Source organism: Microtus oregoni, unplaced genomic scaffold (assembly GCF_018167655.1).
Source record: "Microtus oregoni isolate MIOR12 unplaced genomic scaffold, Mior012 000059F_ref0000304, whole genome shotgun sequence".
NCBI classification, from domain to species: domain Eukaryota; kingdom Metazoa; phylum Chordata; class Mammalia; order Rodentia; family Cricetidae; genus Microtus; species Microtus oregoni.
The window spans coordinates 3,682,139-3,701,497 of NW_024543835.1; the positions used below are offsets into that span (position 1 = coordinate 3,682,139).

Genomic DNA, 19,359 nt, shown 5'->3' on the forward strand with positions numbered 1-19,359 from the left:
CTGGGTGTTTCACTTGATGGTAAAAGATGTTGAGTTTGGGACTTCACCTCCTCCATTATTTTCAGACTCCGTTTAGATTCCGTTCATGTATGTATATATTTGAAGAAGCTTCTACAGTAGTAGTTTTCAATATGACCACTCAAATAGCCCTTCGTATTAGTTGTCCCTCTCCATATCCCCCCTTCCTCTCTCTTCCCTCTCCCTGCCTGTTTAATCATCCTACTCCAGTCTCACCCCATGTTTCTATAACTATCTATTCTATTTTCCTTTCTTTGGAAGATCCTTCCATCTTCCCTACTCCCTTACTCTATACCAAACCTCTACAGTTATATAGCTTATAGCATACCTATTGCAGTCTTAAAAGCTAACATCCATACAGAAGAGATTACATTCAGTGCTTCTCTCTTTTTTTTTATTTTTGGTGTGGGTTATCTCACTCTAGCCAACTATTTTAGCCTCATCTATTTACCTGTGAATTTCATAATTTTGTTTTTTAATAGCTGAGTAATATGTCATTGTGTTAATGTTCCAGTTACATTATCCATTCATCTGCTTATGGACATCTAGACTGATTCCCTTCTTTGGCTTTTATGAGTACAGCAGCAATGACATAGATGAGCAAGTAACTCTCTGGCAGGATGTAGAGTCTTTTGAGTATATGCCCAAGAGTTGGATCTTGAAATAGATCTAGTCTTGGTTTTCTGAGGGTCAACCATACTGATTTCCATAGCAGAAGCCACCAACTTTCAATAACTCATTGGTTGGTTAGGGATGGGGACTAGAAGCCCCTTCCCTTCTGTAGACACTGTTTTTCCACGAAGGGATTGAACTGTGGTGAGAGTAATGAGATCAATTCTTCTCATATGACCTTCAATATGATTAGTCTCTGTTCCCTACTATTAATTACACATTATAGGCATGGAGTTTCCTTCTTTTATGCATTTTTTCTGTTTCTTCCCTTTTGTGTGCGTGTGTGATGCATGTATACATGTGTGTGCAGGTACATGTACTCCTTTCCATGCCCAGACCACAAGAGGACGTTGGGTATCCTGTTTCATCACTTTTTGCCATATCCCCCCAAACCAGGGTCTCTCTTAACCTGGAGTTAAGTTGATGACCCACAAGCCCCAGTGTTTCAGGCCCATGTGGCTGGAAATTTGAACTCTAGTTTTCATGCATATACAGCAAGGTCTCCCATCCACTGAATCATATCCCCAGCCCCTTCCCTTCCCAGTCCTAGGGATGGAACTCAGGGCTTCATACATGTTAAGCATGTGCCCTACTACTGAGCCTTTGGCCCCTCCTGTATTTCTTTATGGCTTCTTGTGGCTGACTCATACTCAGATTGTTTTCTTGTTCTTTTTTGGGAATGAAAGGATATTTCACATTATAATTTGTACTTTGTATTAAGGACGAATTCTTACCCTGTGGCATGTCTCTTAATGCATCATTAGTCTATCCTTTAAAAATAAGTCATATTAAATATATACAGTCGGATTAAGCATCAGTAGATTCACACCATAAATAGTAGTGAATTAGTAATGCTTTTCAATTTACCACTTTTCTATAATGGTTTGTCTCCTGGCTAGAAAGGGTTATTTTGCTAAAGTTGGTTTCTAGACCAGTGGAGCAAGAGATTATTATAGGACATATTGTAGCTGAGTACTTGGCAGTTCTTTTGACAAAGCCTCTCATTAAGTCTTTGTGTGATGGAGGAATGTGTGCAGCACAGACTAGATGATGCTACTGGGGAGAACTCAACAACCAGAGAGGACAGAATCACAGGTTATGTTAAACAAGTAGGCTCTCTCAGTATGTCTTAATGTTTGCCCTCGGTCTATTCAAGGCTTTCAGCACTAATCTTCCTCTCCTCCCTCCCCCCCTTTTGTGACATGGCCTCTCTACATAGCCCTAGTTGCCCTAGAAACCACTATGTAGACTCTGGCCTTGAATTCACAGAGCTTCGCCTACCTCTGCCTCTTAGGGCTGGGATTAAAGGCATGCGCCACCATGCTTGCCTTCCCCCAGTAACTTTTCAGTGTGAAGAGAGAGCACATATTTTGAAATATGAAAAGTCCTAAGTTGAGAATGGCTAATTTATTGTTGTCAGGATTCTTAAACCAATGAAATGGTTACAATGGACTCAAACCAATAGGAAATTTCTTGACAGATGTGAAGGGAAAGAAATCCCAATAAGACAAGTGTAAAGTGAAAGGACTATGGGTAACCGAAGAGAACAGCTTTCCCCACAATGCTCAGCTGAGTGTTAATGTGTTGTGGCACTCACAGACCTTATCAACTAGAAGTGAATAAAGTTATTGGGGTCACTGAATTATAAATGGGGAAAATTTGAGGTCAAACATAGTTTGGCATGGGTTTTCACTGATGACCTTCATTTTTAACTGTTAAAGTATTAAGTATTTTAAAGTGTGAAATGTTTTAAGAGGTGGGTATAAGATACAATTACAGTGATTAATCCTTAATTAATTTAACCAACCTTGTTTTCATAAAGGATTTTGCTGGATGTATTACTGGAAAACACGGACCTAGAGAGTTGACTTGTGCAGAAATTGTAGTTGAGCTCAAATAAAGGTGATCCGTTACCCGGTACAGAATAATGGAGGTATCATTCACAGTAGAACATATTTAGGGAATTCTTTTCTGACGGGTGTTGGCAAACTGAGACATGCCACACGAAGAAATAAAAGAAACAGGAATGAAAAGGAAGAGCCAGAGATGGAAGTTCTGATAACTATTGACAGGACTGTGCAAAGATAGCACATATGAAGCCTTGGAGTCTAAGCTTCCAATCAGTTCAATGATACTGGGAATGATGACCTCAGAAAACAGGCTTCTTGCTATGTACCAAATACCGACATAGATACCTTTCAGTCTGGTAACTCATATAATCTTAAAATAGCTCTGTGAAGCAGATAACGTTAAAAAGTTTCATTTCAAACCAGAGGAAGATTATGGCATAAAGCTAAAGATTTTTTCCGCAGATCACATGGACAGTGAGTAGCAAAGTTTCGGTTTGGATTCTAGGGCTGTGAATATAGAGCTTTTCTGTCCTTTGTGTGCTTGCTGTGATTTCAACTCAACATGATGAGTCACTGATTGGGGTCCCTTATACACCCTTTAGGGATGTCTGCCTTCTCACCTGGCTGCTACTTAGACAGCAGCCATACAAACACACTGGCACTGGTGAAGAGAGTTTGGACTCTGACTAACAGCTCCATGGTGCCAGTCCAAAAAGAATGAATTGATTTGCATGATCTCTTTCATCTTTACATTCAGTGATTCCTTTAAAAAAATAATTGCACACTTTGTCTGTGATGACTCTTACATAGAGAACAGGGATTGGCAGAGGTTTTTGGTCAATGGTTTGAATTGATACCATTTTGTAGCAAGGACATCTAAGGTTAAGTAGCTTATTACTTTGGTGATAAGTTGTCCTTAGGAGTAAGGAAGGACTGTGGTACTTCTGGAGTGGTCAGTGCTGCAAGGTCAGGGAGGTCTCAGCCCAGTTGCCGTTTTGTCTCTTAGATCTTTTATTAGCAAGGTCTGTGCTGAGGGGGCGGAGTGGGATGACACTTTGCATAGTGCTTGTATTCTACTAAGGGTCCCATGCCACAGATTCAGTTTAGATGGTCCAAGACCCTCACTTTCCTGGCAGACCAAATCTAAAATCATCTGTGGAGAAGGGGTTTTTATTCAGTAGTTCAAAGTATGTTCAGAAAGTATGTATAGAGTGTTACATAGGAAAAAAAAAACTTCCATAGCGAAGAATAGAAGAAATCAAAGTGAGTGGAAATGGGGCAGATTTAAAACAACAACAACAACAACAAAACATAAGATAAAACAAAAACTTGCAAACCGAACTTGGACAAGACAAGCCAATAGGGGGAAAAGATCCTAAGAGAAGGCACAAGAATCAGAGACCCACTTATTTTCACATTCAGGAGTCCCAGGAAAGCATTACCTGGACATCATATGCAGAGGACCTGGTGCAGGCGTGTGTTGGTCCTGCCTAGCTGAATCAGGCTATTTTTAAATGATGTTTGTGCTGGTAGAAAAGTAAAAGATAGCAGCGAAAACTAGAGGCCCATATTTGACCCTGACAGAAAACGTCTTCTGGGAACTACATATAAGCTTTGTAACTGCCTTTAAAACTGACCAAGTAGAGCGCCTAGGTATTAAGAAGTAGGATAAGCAGTGTTAAGTTCATAGTTCAATCGTACTGACCTACCATTTTCAGGGTAATAGGTCTCGTTTCCAGCACTGCAAAGAAAATTCACAATAGTTCAAATGTTTAAAACTGAAATTGTAAAACTTTAGGGGCTGATGATGACTCCGCAGTTCTGAACAGTTGCTGTTCTTGCAGAGTATCTGGGTTCAGTTCCCAGCCCCCACATGGTGGCTAACAACCGCTTGTAAATCCCATTCCACTTCTTTTCTGAGAGTCTTCTACATGCATACACATACTCCCAGGCATACAGACATACACATGAAATAGATAAGTATGTTCTAAAAAAATTACAACTTTATAGCAAACTGAATGTAGCTGAGGAAATGGATTTTTGCAGATAGTAGGACAGAGAAAATGATTAGACATGCATGTTTACAAAGAAAGGGTTATAAACGGGAGGATGCTCCAGAAGGCTTGATTAGTACAATGGAGAATGTGGAAGTCTGATACTTGGGCAAGGAAATAGAGAAGGAATGCAGAAGTGATTTGGTGAAATCGTAACTGAGCAGATTCTAGAGCTGACTCAATACTCTAAGCCACATTTCAGGAACTCACTGAATTCTCAGCAATATAAATAAAACCACGGAGCAACTCAAGGCTAGAGAAGGACAATGAATTTCATAGCAATAGCAATCGTGTCAGTAGTAGCAGCACAGAAATGGAGACAAAAGTAAAATAACACTTCATTATGCTAAGACGAAAAGAGGGCAAACATTCCCCAGAACCTTCCGTATAGAATTTTATATCCACTAAACACTGCTATCAAGAGTATCGCTTAAAAGGGAGATATTTTGAAAGAGAATCCTGAAAATCTACATCCAATAGACATCTTCCAAAGGAAAACTGTAAAGAATATACTTCACACAGAAGTGATTTCAGTTGCATGACTGATACTAAGAAAGCAGTAAAGAGATAAATCCATTGTGTGTGTGTGTGTGTGTGTGTGTGTGTGTGTGTGTGTGTGTCAATCTATCTAATGAGATAGAAAATTACAATCATGTAGGGTTAAAAACACACCATATGATTAAAATGCATGACGACAATGGCATCAGTTAGCCAATGGGTAAATATGTTTTGAGAGTTTTAAGATGATTGTACTTTCTGAAATGAGTCATGCGGCTTTGAGAGAGAGAAATACAGAAGCAATGGGGTACCATGGTAGAAGCCAGAAGCCAGGATGGCTGGGGACTGGAACCAGCTTTGCCATCAGTTAGCAGTATATAGTTTGAGAAGCTGCTTCTCTGCTATCACGATCTGTGTCTGTTTTCTTAAGTGTGAATATGAGACTTTGGAACTAGATTAAAATTTAAAGTACTTCACTGGTAGTCATTGAAAAGGGATTCCTTCAGAAGGAAAAAAAAAGAACCAATAGTTGTTGAGGTATTTACCCTTCCTTTAAATTTTAAACAGTAAACATTTTGCTGTTTCTTCCAGCCAACTTTCGCATATCTGTTCAAAGACTTAGAGGTCAATCTAATCTCATTCCGCTGTGTGTTTTTGCTTTTCCTTTAAGCCAATTTCTTTGTTTTGTTTTGTTGTCATTTAATAGTTAAGTGAGGTAATTGTCTCTGGTAGATGGTAAGGGGACCATAACAGGGTCTGAGCAGAGGACCTAGCTGAGAAACTGTGATTCTTGCTATTCTTTCTTTTCAATTTATTACCTAAACAAATTAACACCTTCTTACTCTTTTGCTGCCTCTCCTCCAATCCCTTCTCCTTTCCCAGGCCAACAATAAACCTGAGATTGAAGCGGCCCTCTTCCTCGACTGGATGCGCCTGGAACCCCAGTCTATGGTGTGGCTGCCCGTTTTGCACAGAGTGGCAGCTGCAGAAACTGCCAAGCACCAGGCCAAGTGTAACATCTGCAAGGAGTGTCCAATCATTGGATTCAGGTATTAGGCTCCGACAAAATAACCTTACCGTCTCTCACGTTTTCATGACTTGGTCTTTTGCCTCCCATGCCAGTTTGCTGTTAGTTTGTTCCTCTCCAAAGCGGGAGAGAAAATGATGCAGCCAAAGCATCGATCAAGGTTGTCATTCCCCCTGATCACAGGGTTATTTTGGTGGACCTGACTCATTAGGCAGATGTCTCCTTCCACCTTCACTCTTGAGCTCTTCACAGCCACATTTGGGGTTGGGCGAGACAGAGTACCTGTCTCCACAGAGATATTTGTTGGTCAAGGGCATCCAGATGAACTGTGCCTCCTCCTTCCTGGAACTCAAACGTTTTTACCCTTGTTTTCTTTTTTTTTTTTTTTTCATGGCCTTTTCTGTTTATAGAAATTCTCCAAGAATCAGTTATAAAACGAAGAGTTGCTTCTATTCTGGGAAGACGCATCCTGGTAGCTCAGTTTCTTTCTCACTTGGCAGTACTTCTTTTTACCCCTTAAGTAACAAGAATTATTCCAGGCATCTGAGAACTTTCTTCTTCTTTTTTGAATCTGATTCTCTTATTTCCATAGTATCCTGGTGAAATCCTAAGGGAATAAAAGGTAGGCAAGCAAATGAGATTCACAAAGCGGCTAAAAACAGAAAGCGTTCCTTATAAGTGTAAAGGTGAGAGGAATAGGAAACAGCACGCTATTACTTTGCTCTTCTTAAAATGACGTGGAAAACAATTGACTCATTTGGAGAAGTAGGATATTTTTAAATGAACTCAACTAATAATAATCCCAAGTCCTAATTCTGAAATGATGATGCATTTAAACATCTGGATTGATATGAGCCTTTTCCATAGCAAAAATAAACAACAGGATTTTACACCAGCTATGGAGCTATGCCCCTTCTGAATTCATGTAGCAGCCAATGTAAATATTCATTTCTAGTTGTGCTTAAATATATTTTATGACTTTATTTTCTATTTTCCTTAAAATACACTGTTCTTTTACCATTGATGGTTTTCCTCCTGTAATTTCATGCAGCTTTTTAAAAAAGCCTTACAGGTTTCTAAAGCCTAGTTAGACAGATCCTTATAAGAATATGCCTTTTTTCCTTACTGGCTTTGGACAGGTGAGAAGGGTACTCTAGAGCCTACAAGATGGGGAGGGGAGCTGCCGGTGACTGCATTCCTTCTTATCTTCCCGAGCCAGCTTTGTGAGCAAGTGGGATTTGTATACAACAGAGGAAAATTTTATAAAATAAAACAAAGGACCGTGCTTTGGAGGACCTAAGAATGGTCGTTTTTCTTTTTACCCTTCAATTCTTTTGCCCTTATCAAATTAGATTATTTTAAGAATCAACACTTCTCTTTCTTCCTTATTCCTTCTGAAATGACGGTTGAGATCTAAAAAAAAAAAAAAGAAAAAAAAAAGAAATGCTAGCTTTTCTTCCCACTTTCCCATATGTGACATCAAGAATATGTTTATCTGAATTGGCTGAGGCTCTTTTCTGAGAAGGCAAAAATCAGGGGGACTGAAACAAATATATAGTATTCTGAGTCTGAAGGAAAATGTACCAACCAGTCCTGAGAAATAAGAAAATCCTCCATTTAATTCAATGTTGTTGTTGGCTTTTTTGGAGGGTGTCATTTTTGAGTAATATGGTGAGGAATTTCTGGAGAGAAGAAATTGTCCAATTGACATGAAGATGAATCATGCCAGCCAATTACAGATTATATAATTAAACGAACAGTTATTTTAATTGGAGTTCTTATTTAGATTTCTTATGAGTAACTTCAATTTTGTAATTTTGTGATAATTAGTATTTCAGAAAACTCTTGTCAGTCGTTCACTTTGAAGTTCTTTCAAAGTTGAGTATTTGGTCTTTAAAAGACTAGGAGTTTGCCCATCCTTTCCCTTTTAATCTGAAACAGTTCCAGTGTAGTTTAAATAAGGGTTGAGTTTTTCATTCTTTCTTCCATATGTGTATGGGATAATCTTTCTGCCAAAATGTTTTGATACTGTAGAAAAGGCACTGGAGAAGCCTGGGGTGGGAGTTAATTGCTTACTATGCAGGACTAATGAAGGCAGTGTGGTGGAGGGTTTCCTCGAGTGTTCTTTGGGCCTATGACCTGAAGAAGTACATATGTGTTTGTTTCTGTTCTTTTTCAGGTACAGAAGTCTAAAGCACTTTAATTATGACATCTGCCAAAGCTGCTTTTTTTCTGGTCGAGTGGCAAAGGGTCATAAAATGCACTACCCCATGGTAGAATATTGCACTCCGGTAAGTTAATGTTCTCCTGACATGTGTTCCTTCACCTGAGAGGAATTCTAGATTTGGATATTGCAAGTCATACTTAATTCTTGGTTTTGCTTTTTGGAGGGCGGTTCTTTTTATTTGTTCTGTTTTGAAGTTCCACCACCCTATGTCTGTACCACGCAGGTCCTAATACCCATCAGAGGTGACTGGTACTCAATTAGTACTTGGAATGAATGCATATGTTGTTCTCTTTTTGCATGGTTGTAGGGAGGCCACGTCACATTTCTTTTGTACAACCTTAGCAATCATATAGGGAAGACTCATGGCCATAGGGCACAGTGAAAATGGAGAAGAGTAGTATGTGTATTCCTTAAAAAGCATACCATACTACCCTCGATCACTGTTGTTCACCTTGAGCTTTGTGACGTTAGCAACTGACTCTTGAAAAATATGCTTCATATGACAATACTTAATCACTCATTTGCATGGTAACTAAGTAGTTACCTCTTAAATGGCTTTATGTGCAATGGTACTGTTTTAATATTATTATTTTGGGGTGTTGGGTGTTGTTTTTTTCTTTTTTTTGGTTGTTTTTCAAGTTAGCGTTTCTTTGTGTAGTCCTGGCTGTCCTGGAACTCACTCTGTAGGCCAGACTGGCCTCGGATTCAGAGATCTGCCTGCCTCTGCCTCCAAGTGCCGGGATTAAAGGCACATGCCACCAACCACCCAGCAGGTATTGTTATTTTTATTCCCCTTTGATAGATGAGGACTCTGTCGTACTGAGGTTAAAAAGTTGGCCCAAGGTTCTATAAGAAGTCGAGAAACCTCTAACATGTCCGAGGAAAATATTCACTAGCTATCAGGAATTGAGAAAAGTCCTAGTGAAATGGCAAGCCCACAGGCTCAGGGATCATAGAGACACAGAAACTCCACATGAATGCACCTGGGAGCTTCTCAGGAATGTATACTCTCAGGCCCCAGCTGGAGTTTTAGAGATCAAAATCTATATTTTATTAGCAAGATTTCCAGGGGCTCTGCTCTGCTTTTGGCCACGGATTTCATCCATCACCAGATGTCCTTGCAAGCATTTAACTGTTTTCCTCACTGTTATTCCTCTTACAAAGGTAATCAGTGTTGGACAGCGCACCCACCGTGCTATGAATTATCTCCTATTCAGTTTGTGAACTCTGATATTAATGGCAACTAAGTAGCTTAAAAGTAGTGAAAAGTAGAGTAAAACTTAGTTAGCCTAAGTCTTCTATAAACTAGCATTCATTGAATAGCTAAATAGTCTGAATATTTCATTTATTCTTCTTAATCTTTACTTATTTTTGTGGGTTTGTGTGTGTTTTTGGTGTGTGTGTGTGTGTGAAGACCAGCGGTTAAAGATTGGTGTCTCTCTCCATCTTTCTCTATGCTAATTTATGAGACACAGTCTCTAACAGAATCTAGAAGTCACAGGTTGATTGGCTGGTACCTGAGATCTAGAGATCTACCTGTCTCTGCCTTGCCCAGTGCTAAGGTTATAAATAGGTACCACCATGCTTGGCCTTTATGTGGCTGTTGGGACTCCAAACTTAGGCTTATGTGGCAAGCACTTTGCCAACTGTACTGTCTTCTCAGCTTTTAATGCCCCTCTTTTCCCACTGATACATGTCTTATAAATGTAAGTAACTCACCCAAGTTAGGATAGTTTGATTCCACGACCTTGGCTCATCCTTCCCATATCCCCCCTGGTTCCAAAAGCAGTGCCATGAAGATGAAGATCAGGTGGCCATTTGTTTTTAATGGCGCTCTCCTAAAGCTGCTCTCATCATGATTTTCCTTTTAGACTACATCTGGAGAAGATGTCCGTGACTTCGCCAAGGTACTGAAAAACAAATTCCGTACCAAAAGGTATTTTGCGAAGCATCCCCGAATGGGCTACCTGCCAGTGCAGACTGTGTTAGAGGGGGACAACATGGAAACGTGAGTAGTGGCGGACGCAAAGCAAACTTCCATTCGATATACATATCTGAACTCCTCCCAACCAAATACCCTCCTTCACTCCCAAATGCAAACAGTCTCTTCAGTTTCTCTCTTTTTGGATTGACTTTAGCTTTAAAAAAAAAAAGGCAAATAAGCTGATTTTCAATTGCACTTTCCCTTGACAGCTATCTTTTCCAAAAGTCAAAGGAAGGAAAAAAAATAATAATACTGAAGTCCAAATTGCCTTCTAAGCCTTTTAAGAGCTCGGGGACTGTTTACAGATGAGTGATGCCAGTATTTCATTTTGAGTTCCTTCCCTCACAAGTCAGTGGACATGTGTCTTTTTGTATCTAATTGTCTGGTCATACCTAGTCACTCTTTTCCACTTGAGAGAAATACCCAGGCGCAGGGAAGGCTTTCACAGTAAGTAGAAATGCATCTGCTGGTCACCTGGATGAAGGCTTTGCCTCCTGGAAACTTCCTCCTTCGATTCTCCCCGTCCTCTGACGGCAATCACACAGCGATTTGTTTTGCTTTTCATTCACTTTTCACTCTTACTTGGCTGTTGCTTTCCATGATTCAGACATACTTTGGTTGAATTTTGTTGGTTTCTTTTGCCCTTTTCTTAATTTCTGTTGCGGCTGGGTTTGCTTGTGTCTCTTTTCACCACCTCATGTGTTTTGTTTTGCAGTCCCGTTACTCTGATCAACTTCTGGCCAGTAGATTCTGTGTGAGTACTTTTGCCGAGGGTGCTGCGATCACCAGCATTCACTTGCTTGACTGCTCTGTGTATTTATTTATCTGTTTATTTATTTATTTATTTTGCTCTGTTTGGTTTAAAGACATTCTAATTTCCTGTCTGTTTTTTTCCTCACTAAGGCCTATCCCAGCTTACAGAGGCTCTGGGTAGAGCTGCAGGTCTCTCTGCTGAAGTGCTAGTCAGTAGAAATTCTGCTCTGAGTTCTAATAAAACTGAAAAGAATTCTGCAGGTTTTAGCTGTAGTCCTGGAAGACGTGTTTATATTTTCAATATTCCTTTAAATATAGGCAAGAAAGAGGCTCCCGTTTGGTTAATAGCATTTGAAAGCCATGTTTCTTGAGAAGTAATACATGGAGACCTTCAGAAGGGTCATGGTGTGTTCCTTGGAAGCAATTCTCAATGGACTAGTAGAAAGCAGGATAGATTTTAGAGTATGACACTGAGTTTGGTTGACTAATTTCAGTGAAGTGTGTGGATGTTTTTAAAAAGTAGGTTATGCTATGTGGTTTGAAAAATTTTCACAAATGTAGAATTCTGACTTGTAAGCTAAACTTATTTTTATCGTCTCTCTAAAATACTCAGTTCATAAACAGTTTTGCCTTTAAGCAAGGAGGGAGTGCTCTGTAGTCTGTTGCTACTACTGGTGTTTATTAATGCTACTAATATCATATAATAACACACAAATGATTTATTTCAGCTTACATTGTTAGAGAACTATTTTGGAGCTAGGTATTGTGATAAACAAAACTAGTCCTAGCTATTTAAGAGGCTGAGGCAGGAGAATTGCTTAAGTGAGCCCTGGAGTTTGAGACCAGCTTGAGTACCACAGTGAGACCTCTTTAAAGATTAAAATCTATGAAATCTTTTAGAGAACTTCGATGTGCACATTAGCAAAAAAAGTATGCCTACATAAAAGTTATGTAGTGTTTTCATAATAGTTTGTTGTTTTACAGTATGCTTTACCAAATTAAAGTTTGGGAGCTCTGTCCTGTAACAACGGGAACATAACTAATTTGAAAGAGTGGCTTATGTGAGAATTTAATTTATTTGATTTTTATATTATCTCACCATATAATTTAACTGAACCTAAATAATGTTTTTCCCAGAGAGATAGAGACAAACATAAGCTATGAATTGAGATGTATTTTAGGTCTTTAATAGCCAAAGGAAGTAGAAGAGTTTGTTTTCTTTTTTAATCTCACATTATTGTGCCATTTAATTTTGAGATACCATACTTACAAAGAGTGCATTGTCTCTTTTCTTTATTCCTAATGCTTAAACAATATAAGAAGTTGCTCGATAAGACTGTAGATTTGCATGACAGTAATTATTTTCCCCAACCTGAGCATTCTGTTTGCAGAAGTCAGAAGCCTTCATAACTAAGCAATTTTGAAACTCGATCTGCTGACGTACTGAGATGATCAAATAGATAGATTTCCTCTGCCAGAGGAAGTTTAACCAGGGAGGAAGTCTGAAAAGTTAGGATTCCGAAGAAATTTTTTTTAATGTTTGACTAAAAGGAATAGGAAACAGTTCCTTGAAAGGAATGGAGAAGATCCAATCTATGTTAATGAGAAAGTATCACAGTCGGGTTGTAGTGACTTCTTTTAAATTGAGGACGTTTGTCTTTCTTAATCCTTGAAGCGCTTTCAAAATCACTTATTTATTAATTTATCTTTTGTAACAACTCAAACATATTCTTGGGTTGCCTTTTTAGGAAAAGTTGGCTAGATTTTTCAGAGTGTGTGGGGTGTTCTAATTTGGAGGAAGAAAACAAATCCACATGCTAGTCTGAACTTTCTTTAATACTCTCATTTTCTTACTTTTTACTCCGACTTTTCTAATAAAATAGAAAAATCTATTTGTAAAACTGTCCTATTCAAGGAGAGGAATTAGGTACTAACCTGTTTTATTTTGTTAAAATATATTGGATAGGAGCATCTTATGATAATAGTGGTATTTAATCTACTTAATGTGGAACACAGACTTGGACAGCTTCCAGAGATACAGATCTTTTGTTTTTGCTTAGACAAAACCCTGGTTTCTTTGTAGCTGTCATAGTATTTTAAACTGAATCCAGGATATGCCTCTCGTTTTGTTTATCCACAAACGAGGCAGGCTAGCAATGTTGCTGGAGCTTCTCTGCTTTGAAATCTGAGTAAATGAGAGCCTGCTGATGGAATTCTCACATGCATGTGTGAGATGGCATTGGCCAAATCGATTCTTAGGGATAATCGGAAATGATCCTGGTTGGTATATTGCTCTGTATTTACAAAGCAGGAAGCAGTAGCCATATTATTATCCTCCTTTGAAAGTGTTTTTGGAGGCTTAATACTTAAGGTATTTTTTTGGAGTAATTATTACTAATTCTTGGTTTTCAAATTATTCTACTCTGGCCAGCACTTTCTTTTGGCTTCTTGTCTGGTTTAGCAAGTGCCTCTTGTACTTTTCCAGATTACTAACTATGACCAGTTGGTATACTTATGCAAGCTGCACTAGGTACTATGTGCATTAATATGTAAAATAATGGGAAATTATCCTTGAGGCTAAGAATTACAGCTCCTTTTAAGACTTTTGATAAGATTGCATTAATATGCTTTGGATTTACATGCCCTCTTCTCCTGCTGTAGCTTTGTTTCAAGGTCTTGTGTTTTCTTTCTTTTGTCTATACTACCAGTATAGTAACTATTATAATGAAAATTACTGCTAATATGTTTTCCTCAGTGGTAGGCTTTAGCTTATTTTATGTATATATGTATATATATATATAACTATATATATACATATTTTTATATGAAACTTTGTAGCTTTCTTTAAACTATTTCAAAATTCTATAAAAACAGCAGATTAACTCCAAAATATAGTGAAGATTCCCATGGGAATATTTGGATCTGCCTATTAAGTTGAATAGTTGTCTCTTTTGCTTTCACATGAAAATGTAAACATGTTTTGCACTTGACCTAGACAACACTGGTCTCATATTTTACACTTGACCTCCACAATATGATAAAACCTTTATCTCTCAAGGAAGGCCTCCAGTGCCCTGGCCATTAGTTTAAGTGTGTGTTGTAATTATCTTAACACAATGTTTCATATTTTAAAAAATAGAAATTTACACCATATTTTCTCTGCAAATCTAGCGCTATATATCCATTCATCTTCACATATGTGTGTGTGTGTGTGTGTGTGTGTGTGTGTGTGTGTACAGCCTCCACACTCAGGTGATGTGGGAGTGATTTCTTATTAATAAAGAAACTGCCTAGACCCATTTGATAGGCCAACCCTTAGGTAGGCAGAGTAAACAGAACGGAATGCTGGGAGAAAGAAGCTGAGTCAGGGAGTCGCCATGATTCTCCCACTCCAGACAGACGCAGGTTAAGATCATTCCTGGTAAGCCAGCTCGTGGGCTACACAGATTAATAGAAATGGGTTAGATCAATATGTAAAAGCTAGCCAATAAGAAACTGAAACTAATGGGTCAGGCAGTATTTAAAAGAATACAGTTTCCGTGTAATTATTTCGGGTAAAGCTAGCCGGGTGGCGGGACACAGCCCGCTGCTCCGTACTACAACAGAGTGGCGCCCAGTCGGTAGAGCATGAGACTCTTAATCTCAGGGTCGTGGGTTCGTGCCCCACGTTGGGCGCCAAAATGAAGGCGTAAGTCACAAACAATGCCACACCAATTCGGGGTTATGATTATTAGGGTGGTATTTATTTAAAGGGGAAAAAACTTACAGATCACTGTCCCAGGCAACAGCCCTCTATGCAACCAGGAAAGGAGTCTAGTCGCAGGCGGAGCAGGAAGTGAAGAGAGAGAGAAGAGGGAAGTGGCCGCTTTTTTAAAGGGAGAGAAACCACGCCCCAGTGGGCTGGTACCTCAGCGGTGATAGGCTGGAGGAGTGGGAGGACCTCCCACAACACTCAGGCTGACAAGTTTGAAAGGTTCTGGGTTTGGGGTTCGAGGGGGACACTGAGGCAGGCTATCCCTTTGGGTAACATACACACACACACACACACACACACACACACATACATACAGAAATTTAAGAAGAAAATCAAACATTTTCATCTTCATGTTCAGACCAAGTCTTTGAAGGCTAAACAACAGACCTCACTGTGCATGTTACGCTGGATTTTGGGTTCATGCCTTTCTTTCACTAAGTCCTTTCTGTATTAGGAGAGAAATGGAAAAGATCTTTTATTCTTTTCAAATAGGGCAAAACTCACAAGTCCAAACTGGTTTTTGGAACAAATTTTGTTTTTTGGGTTTTTTTTTTTGGTAAAGTTAATCCAAAAGATATAAAAATTTTTGAAATAATGAGTAGATCAGCTATGAAGTCTGAAAAAAAGATAACCCTACCACAATCCTTGCCTGTCTACTGAAGACAGGGGCCTTTTGATTTTGCCTACAGAACTTATACTCACCCTTTTCTCTTATTTGCCCATCTGGATTTGAGTACATACTAGCCCCAGTAAAAATTATTGTAGATACATGACATCTTACTAAATTTAGATATTCTTTAAAAAATGCTTACATGATCTTGAGTTGTTTCTTTTTTTTTTCCAGAGCATACTAGCATAATGCTACCGTTAAATTGGCAGATAGCTTCCTTCTGTAGACATCTTGGTAGATAGAATTTTAAGAAGTACTAGAATGGAATAGCCTCAGTGGAACTAAAATTCTTGACTGTAAATCTGCTAAGGATACATAGTTTACAGTCAACCCAAAGACGCTCTCATAGATGTGTGTAAGCTGTTTCCAGTTTTAACCACACAGTTCTGAGACAGCCTCAGAACGCTCATATATGAAAATGTATGAGCCGAGAGGCTGTAATGCTGTGTCGATTTACCCCCATACCTTTTTGTGTAATTGACACATTTTAGAGAGTTTTCTTTTTATTTTTATGGCTTTTAAGGAAAAGCAGAAATCATCTCTCAAATTTCAATTTAAAATATTTGATGCTGTCTTATATACAGGAGCAGCTACCTACATGTGCATGCTTAGAATGAAGTCATTCTAAGCCATGCATATAACAGGAGTGTGTGGTGGGGGCTATTTCTCCATTAATGGATGGTATCTATGACTAATCACATTTTCTGCCTTATAGGCCTACCTCGTCCCCCCAGCTTTCACACGATGATACTCATTCACGCATTGAGCATTATGCTAGCAGGTATGAGACTAGTTGAATGCCAGGGAAATATTGATTGAAATAACTAACCAAGGAGAGCTAACCTATAATAATTTAAAAAAAAATATTTTCTTTCTTCCTCTGTCCTTTCTGATTTCTACTAATCAATTTGCCCTCTAACTTGCATGCCATTCTACTGCATGGAGGTTTTGGATACCAACAACAGCATGGGTCCAGAACAATCTAATTTAACCCTGGCCTTTCAACATTTCTGGTAGCTTTGTTGTGTTTTATATTCTGAACACATTTGCTAAATTGGCTTGTCAGTCCTCAAAGCTCCTTCCAAACTACTAGACTAGATATTAATCTGTGGAGAAATGATACTGTGTTACCTAAACAATGTGAAAGCCCTGACTTTTTACTTGTGTTTCCTTGACTCAATGTACTTTAAGAAGATACAACGTTCCTGACTCTTGAACTTTTCTCTACTACCTTCTTTGTATTTGAGATAACTTTTATTCCTAATCGCTGAACTACTAATTTTATCTTGTGCTTGTTAAATAAGTCTATTCAACTTTTTCTGGTTGTCAAAAGGCTTTATTATTAAGTCGGTGACAGAACACACAGAACACTTGTGAATCCATCCCTTATCAACCTCCTGACTACTGGACATGCTCTTCCATTGTGGCAAGCATTAATTTGCTATATACGTCTATCATCAGTGAAAGGCAATAATTGTCTTAAAAGACAAGGGGCAAGTGTAAGGTGTGGATTTGTTTTTAGGGAAGATTTTCTTCTGTAAACAAAGACTGGTCCTCAGAGAAAGAAAGATTGATCTATGGGGGAAAACCCCCCCCCAAAAAAAACACCAACAAAATACAGCTTCCGGTAGTTTTTACATTAAAAGTGCAAAGCTACTAACTAGCTGCTTCAACTGGTTAAGACAACACACACATCCTTTAATTTGAAGGATTCCTTTCTCCTCTTGCCATGAGTTACTCCTTAGTTTTCAGGAATGTTCACATAGGTCTTGAGTAGATTCTAAGAAGTCACATAAGTTTTAATGAGCTTTTACGTTTTTTATCAGGCTAGCAGAAATGGAAAACAGCAATGGATCTTATCTAAATGATAGCATCTCTCCTAATGAGAGCATGTAAGTATCCTATCTCTTTTTACAAAATGTTCCTGACAATAAAATTGCTTTGAGGGATTCAGAGGTAGGAAAAAACAGGATATAGAACTAACATCACATTCATTTGATCTTTCAAGGAGCCATTCATTGACTTTTTCTTTAGTTCTTAAAACCTGGCACAGAATGAGCTCATACAAATACAAGCATTGATCCAGAATAGCAAAAACAAAAACAAAAAAAATGCCTTACTTACATTTATTTAATGTCTTATGACTATAAATTACTGATTTCAAACACTTAGATCAAAGGTTATTTTTTGAGCACACTGGAATAAGGAATAAGATGACATTTGAAAGTATGAACTAAGTCGGATTTTCTCCACTCGTGAGAAGTGGAAATGTGGTCTTCCCATAGAATATCTATTCCCATATACTGTTAAGTTGGCATTTTTCTTCACTGGACTGTTGTGCTTTAGCATCATATAGAAAGGCAGTCTTGTGAAGTGTTCCCAGATGAGGGAAGACAAATGCAGGTCTCAGTTTGCCACTGGGGTGATAAGCTAGCTTGATCGCATTTTAAGAAGGCGATGTATTACTGTTACAAATGGCCAAGAACACACTTGGCTCCAAAGCAGAGGCATCATCACCAGTTTAGAGCAGTGCACATAGTACAGAATACACAGGACCATTGCTATGATCCAATCAGATGTTGATTAGGAAGGAAGAGATGTGAAGGTATGGAGGAAATAGAGGACCCACTAATTGAACAAATAACATGCAGAGAAGAATTTTAATGCTTTTAGCTTGATAAGACATAGTAAGACAATGGTTTAACATCTTATTTTGGAGAATAGGCAAATGGAAGCATAGTAAAGTGATCCTATATAGTATGTACGGGAACCCAGCATCTTGCTCAGATGAGGAAGGGACCTTCATAAGGATTAAGCCAAAGCAAATTGTATTAAAGTGGGATTTCTATGTAATTATTGAATTCCAAATGATTTAGTACATAGAGGAGACCAATATAATAAGAGAGACGTCACCAGCCAGTCATTTACTTCAAACAAATATCCTTTCCCCAATTAAAACTGTGATGCTATTATCTGATCTTCCAGCAGGAAAGTGAGTAGCTAAAGAACCAACTCCGTATAAAGGCTTGAATGGTTCACTCATTTGGCTACCCAGTTTTGTATTGAAGATGCTCTCACACTTCCACATTAATTTAGAGTGTATCCATATGACAGTCTCTGGCAGGCATGGAACTGCCACAGAGAACAGGAAGAAAACTTAACAAGTATAGGTTCCAGTTAAATATGGGAAGTCCTAGCAATAAAATTTTAGAATTTGAGGACTACTATAGAATTTGAGTACTAATATATTAGCTATGTGATAAAGACCTTGATTGTTTTATTTTACAACAAAATTTAGCTGTAGCTCATTCTGAGGACATGCAATCCATTTTCACTCTGTTGTTTAGCAAAATATGTTATTTAGGAACAGTTTTGATGGATCAGCTGATTTCATTTAAATGTTTCTTTTTAATGCCACTGAAAATCATAATATTTATTATTATCATTATTTTTGTGGTGTTAAGGAGGGCTTTATGCATGCTAGGCAAGAAGTCACCCACTGCAATGTATCCCAATGCTCCAGTGATTACTTAGTAACATCTCCACCACTTCTCTCTATTGACTGACAACAAAACGGAAGCCATGAAAACATTTTCCTAAGGACCTGGTCTTTTCAAACTGAGAATGCGGTGGCTCTGGCATGCTAGGCATGCAGACTCGTGCCAGTAATCAGGAGGCTGAGACAGAAGGGTTGCCAGCTTAAGGCCAGCCTGGGCTATGCAGAAATCCCCTCCGGAAAACCATAATTAAGTGGGTATGCAAAAGGTAGCATATGCTCATGTTAACGCCATGGAACCAGAAACAAGGAGCTTTAGCGTTTCATTAAGAAGAAAATGAAGTTCCTAGAACCTG

General features: G+C 38.6%; 1 protein-coding gene across 1 annotated transcript in view; it reads left to right on the forward strand.

Moving 5' to 3' along the window:
* Positions 1-19,359, forward strand: part of LOC121438964 (dystrophin-like) — a 689,483-nt gene that overhangs the window by 621,300 nt on the left and 48,824 nt on the right. Inside the window, 6 exon segments of the mRNA XM_041639468.1 lie at positions 5,975-6,141; positions 8,299-8,410; positions 10,218-10,354; positions 11,046-11,084; positions 16,223-16,288; positions 17,334-17,399. Coding sequence (XP_041495402.1) covers positions 5,975-6,141; positions 8,299-8,410; positions 10,218-10,354; positions 11,046-11,084; positions 16,223-16,288; positions 17,334-17,399 — 587 coding nt within the window.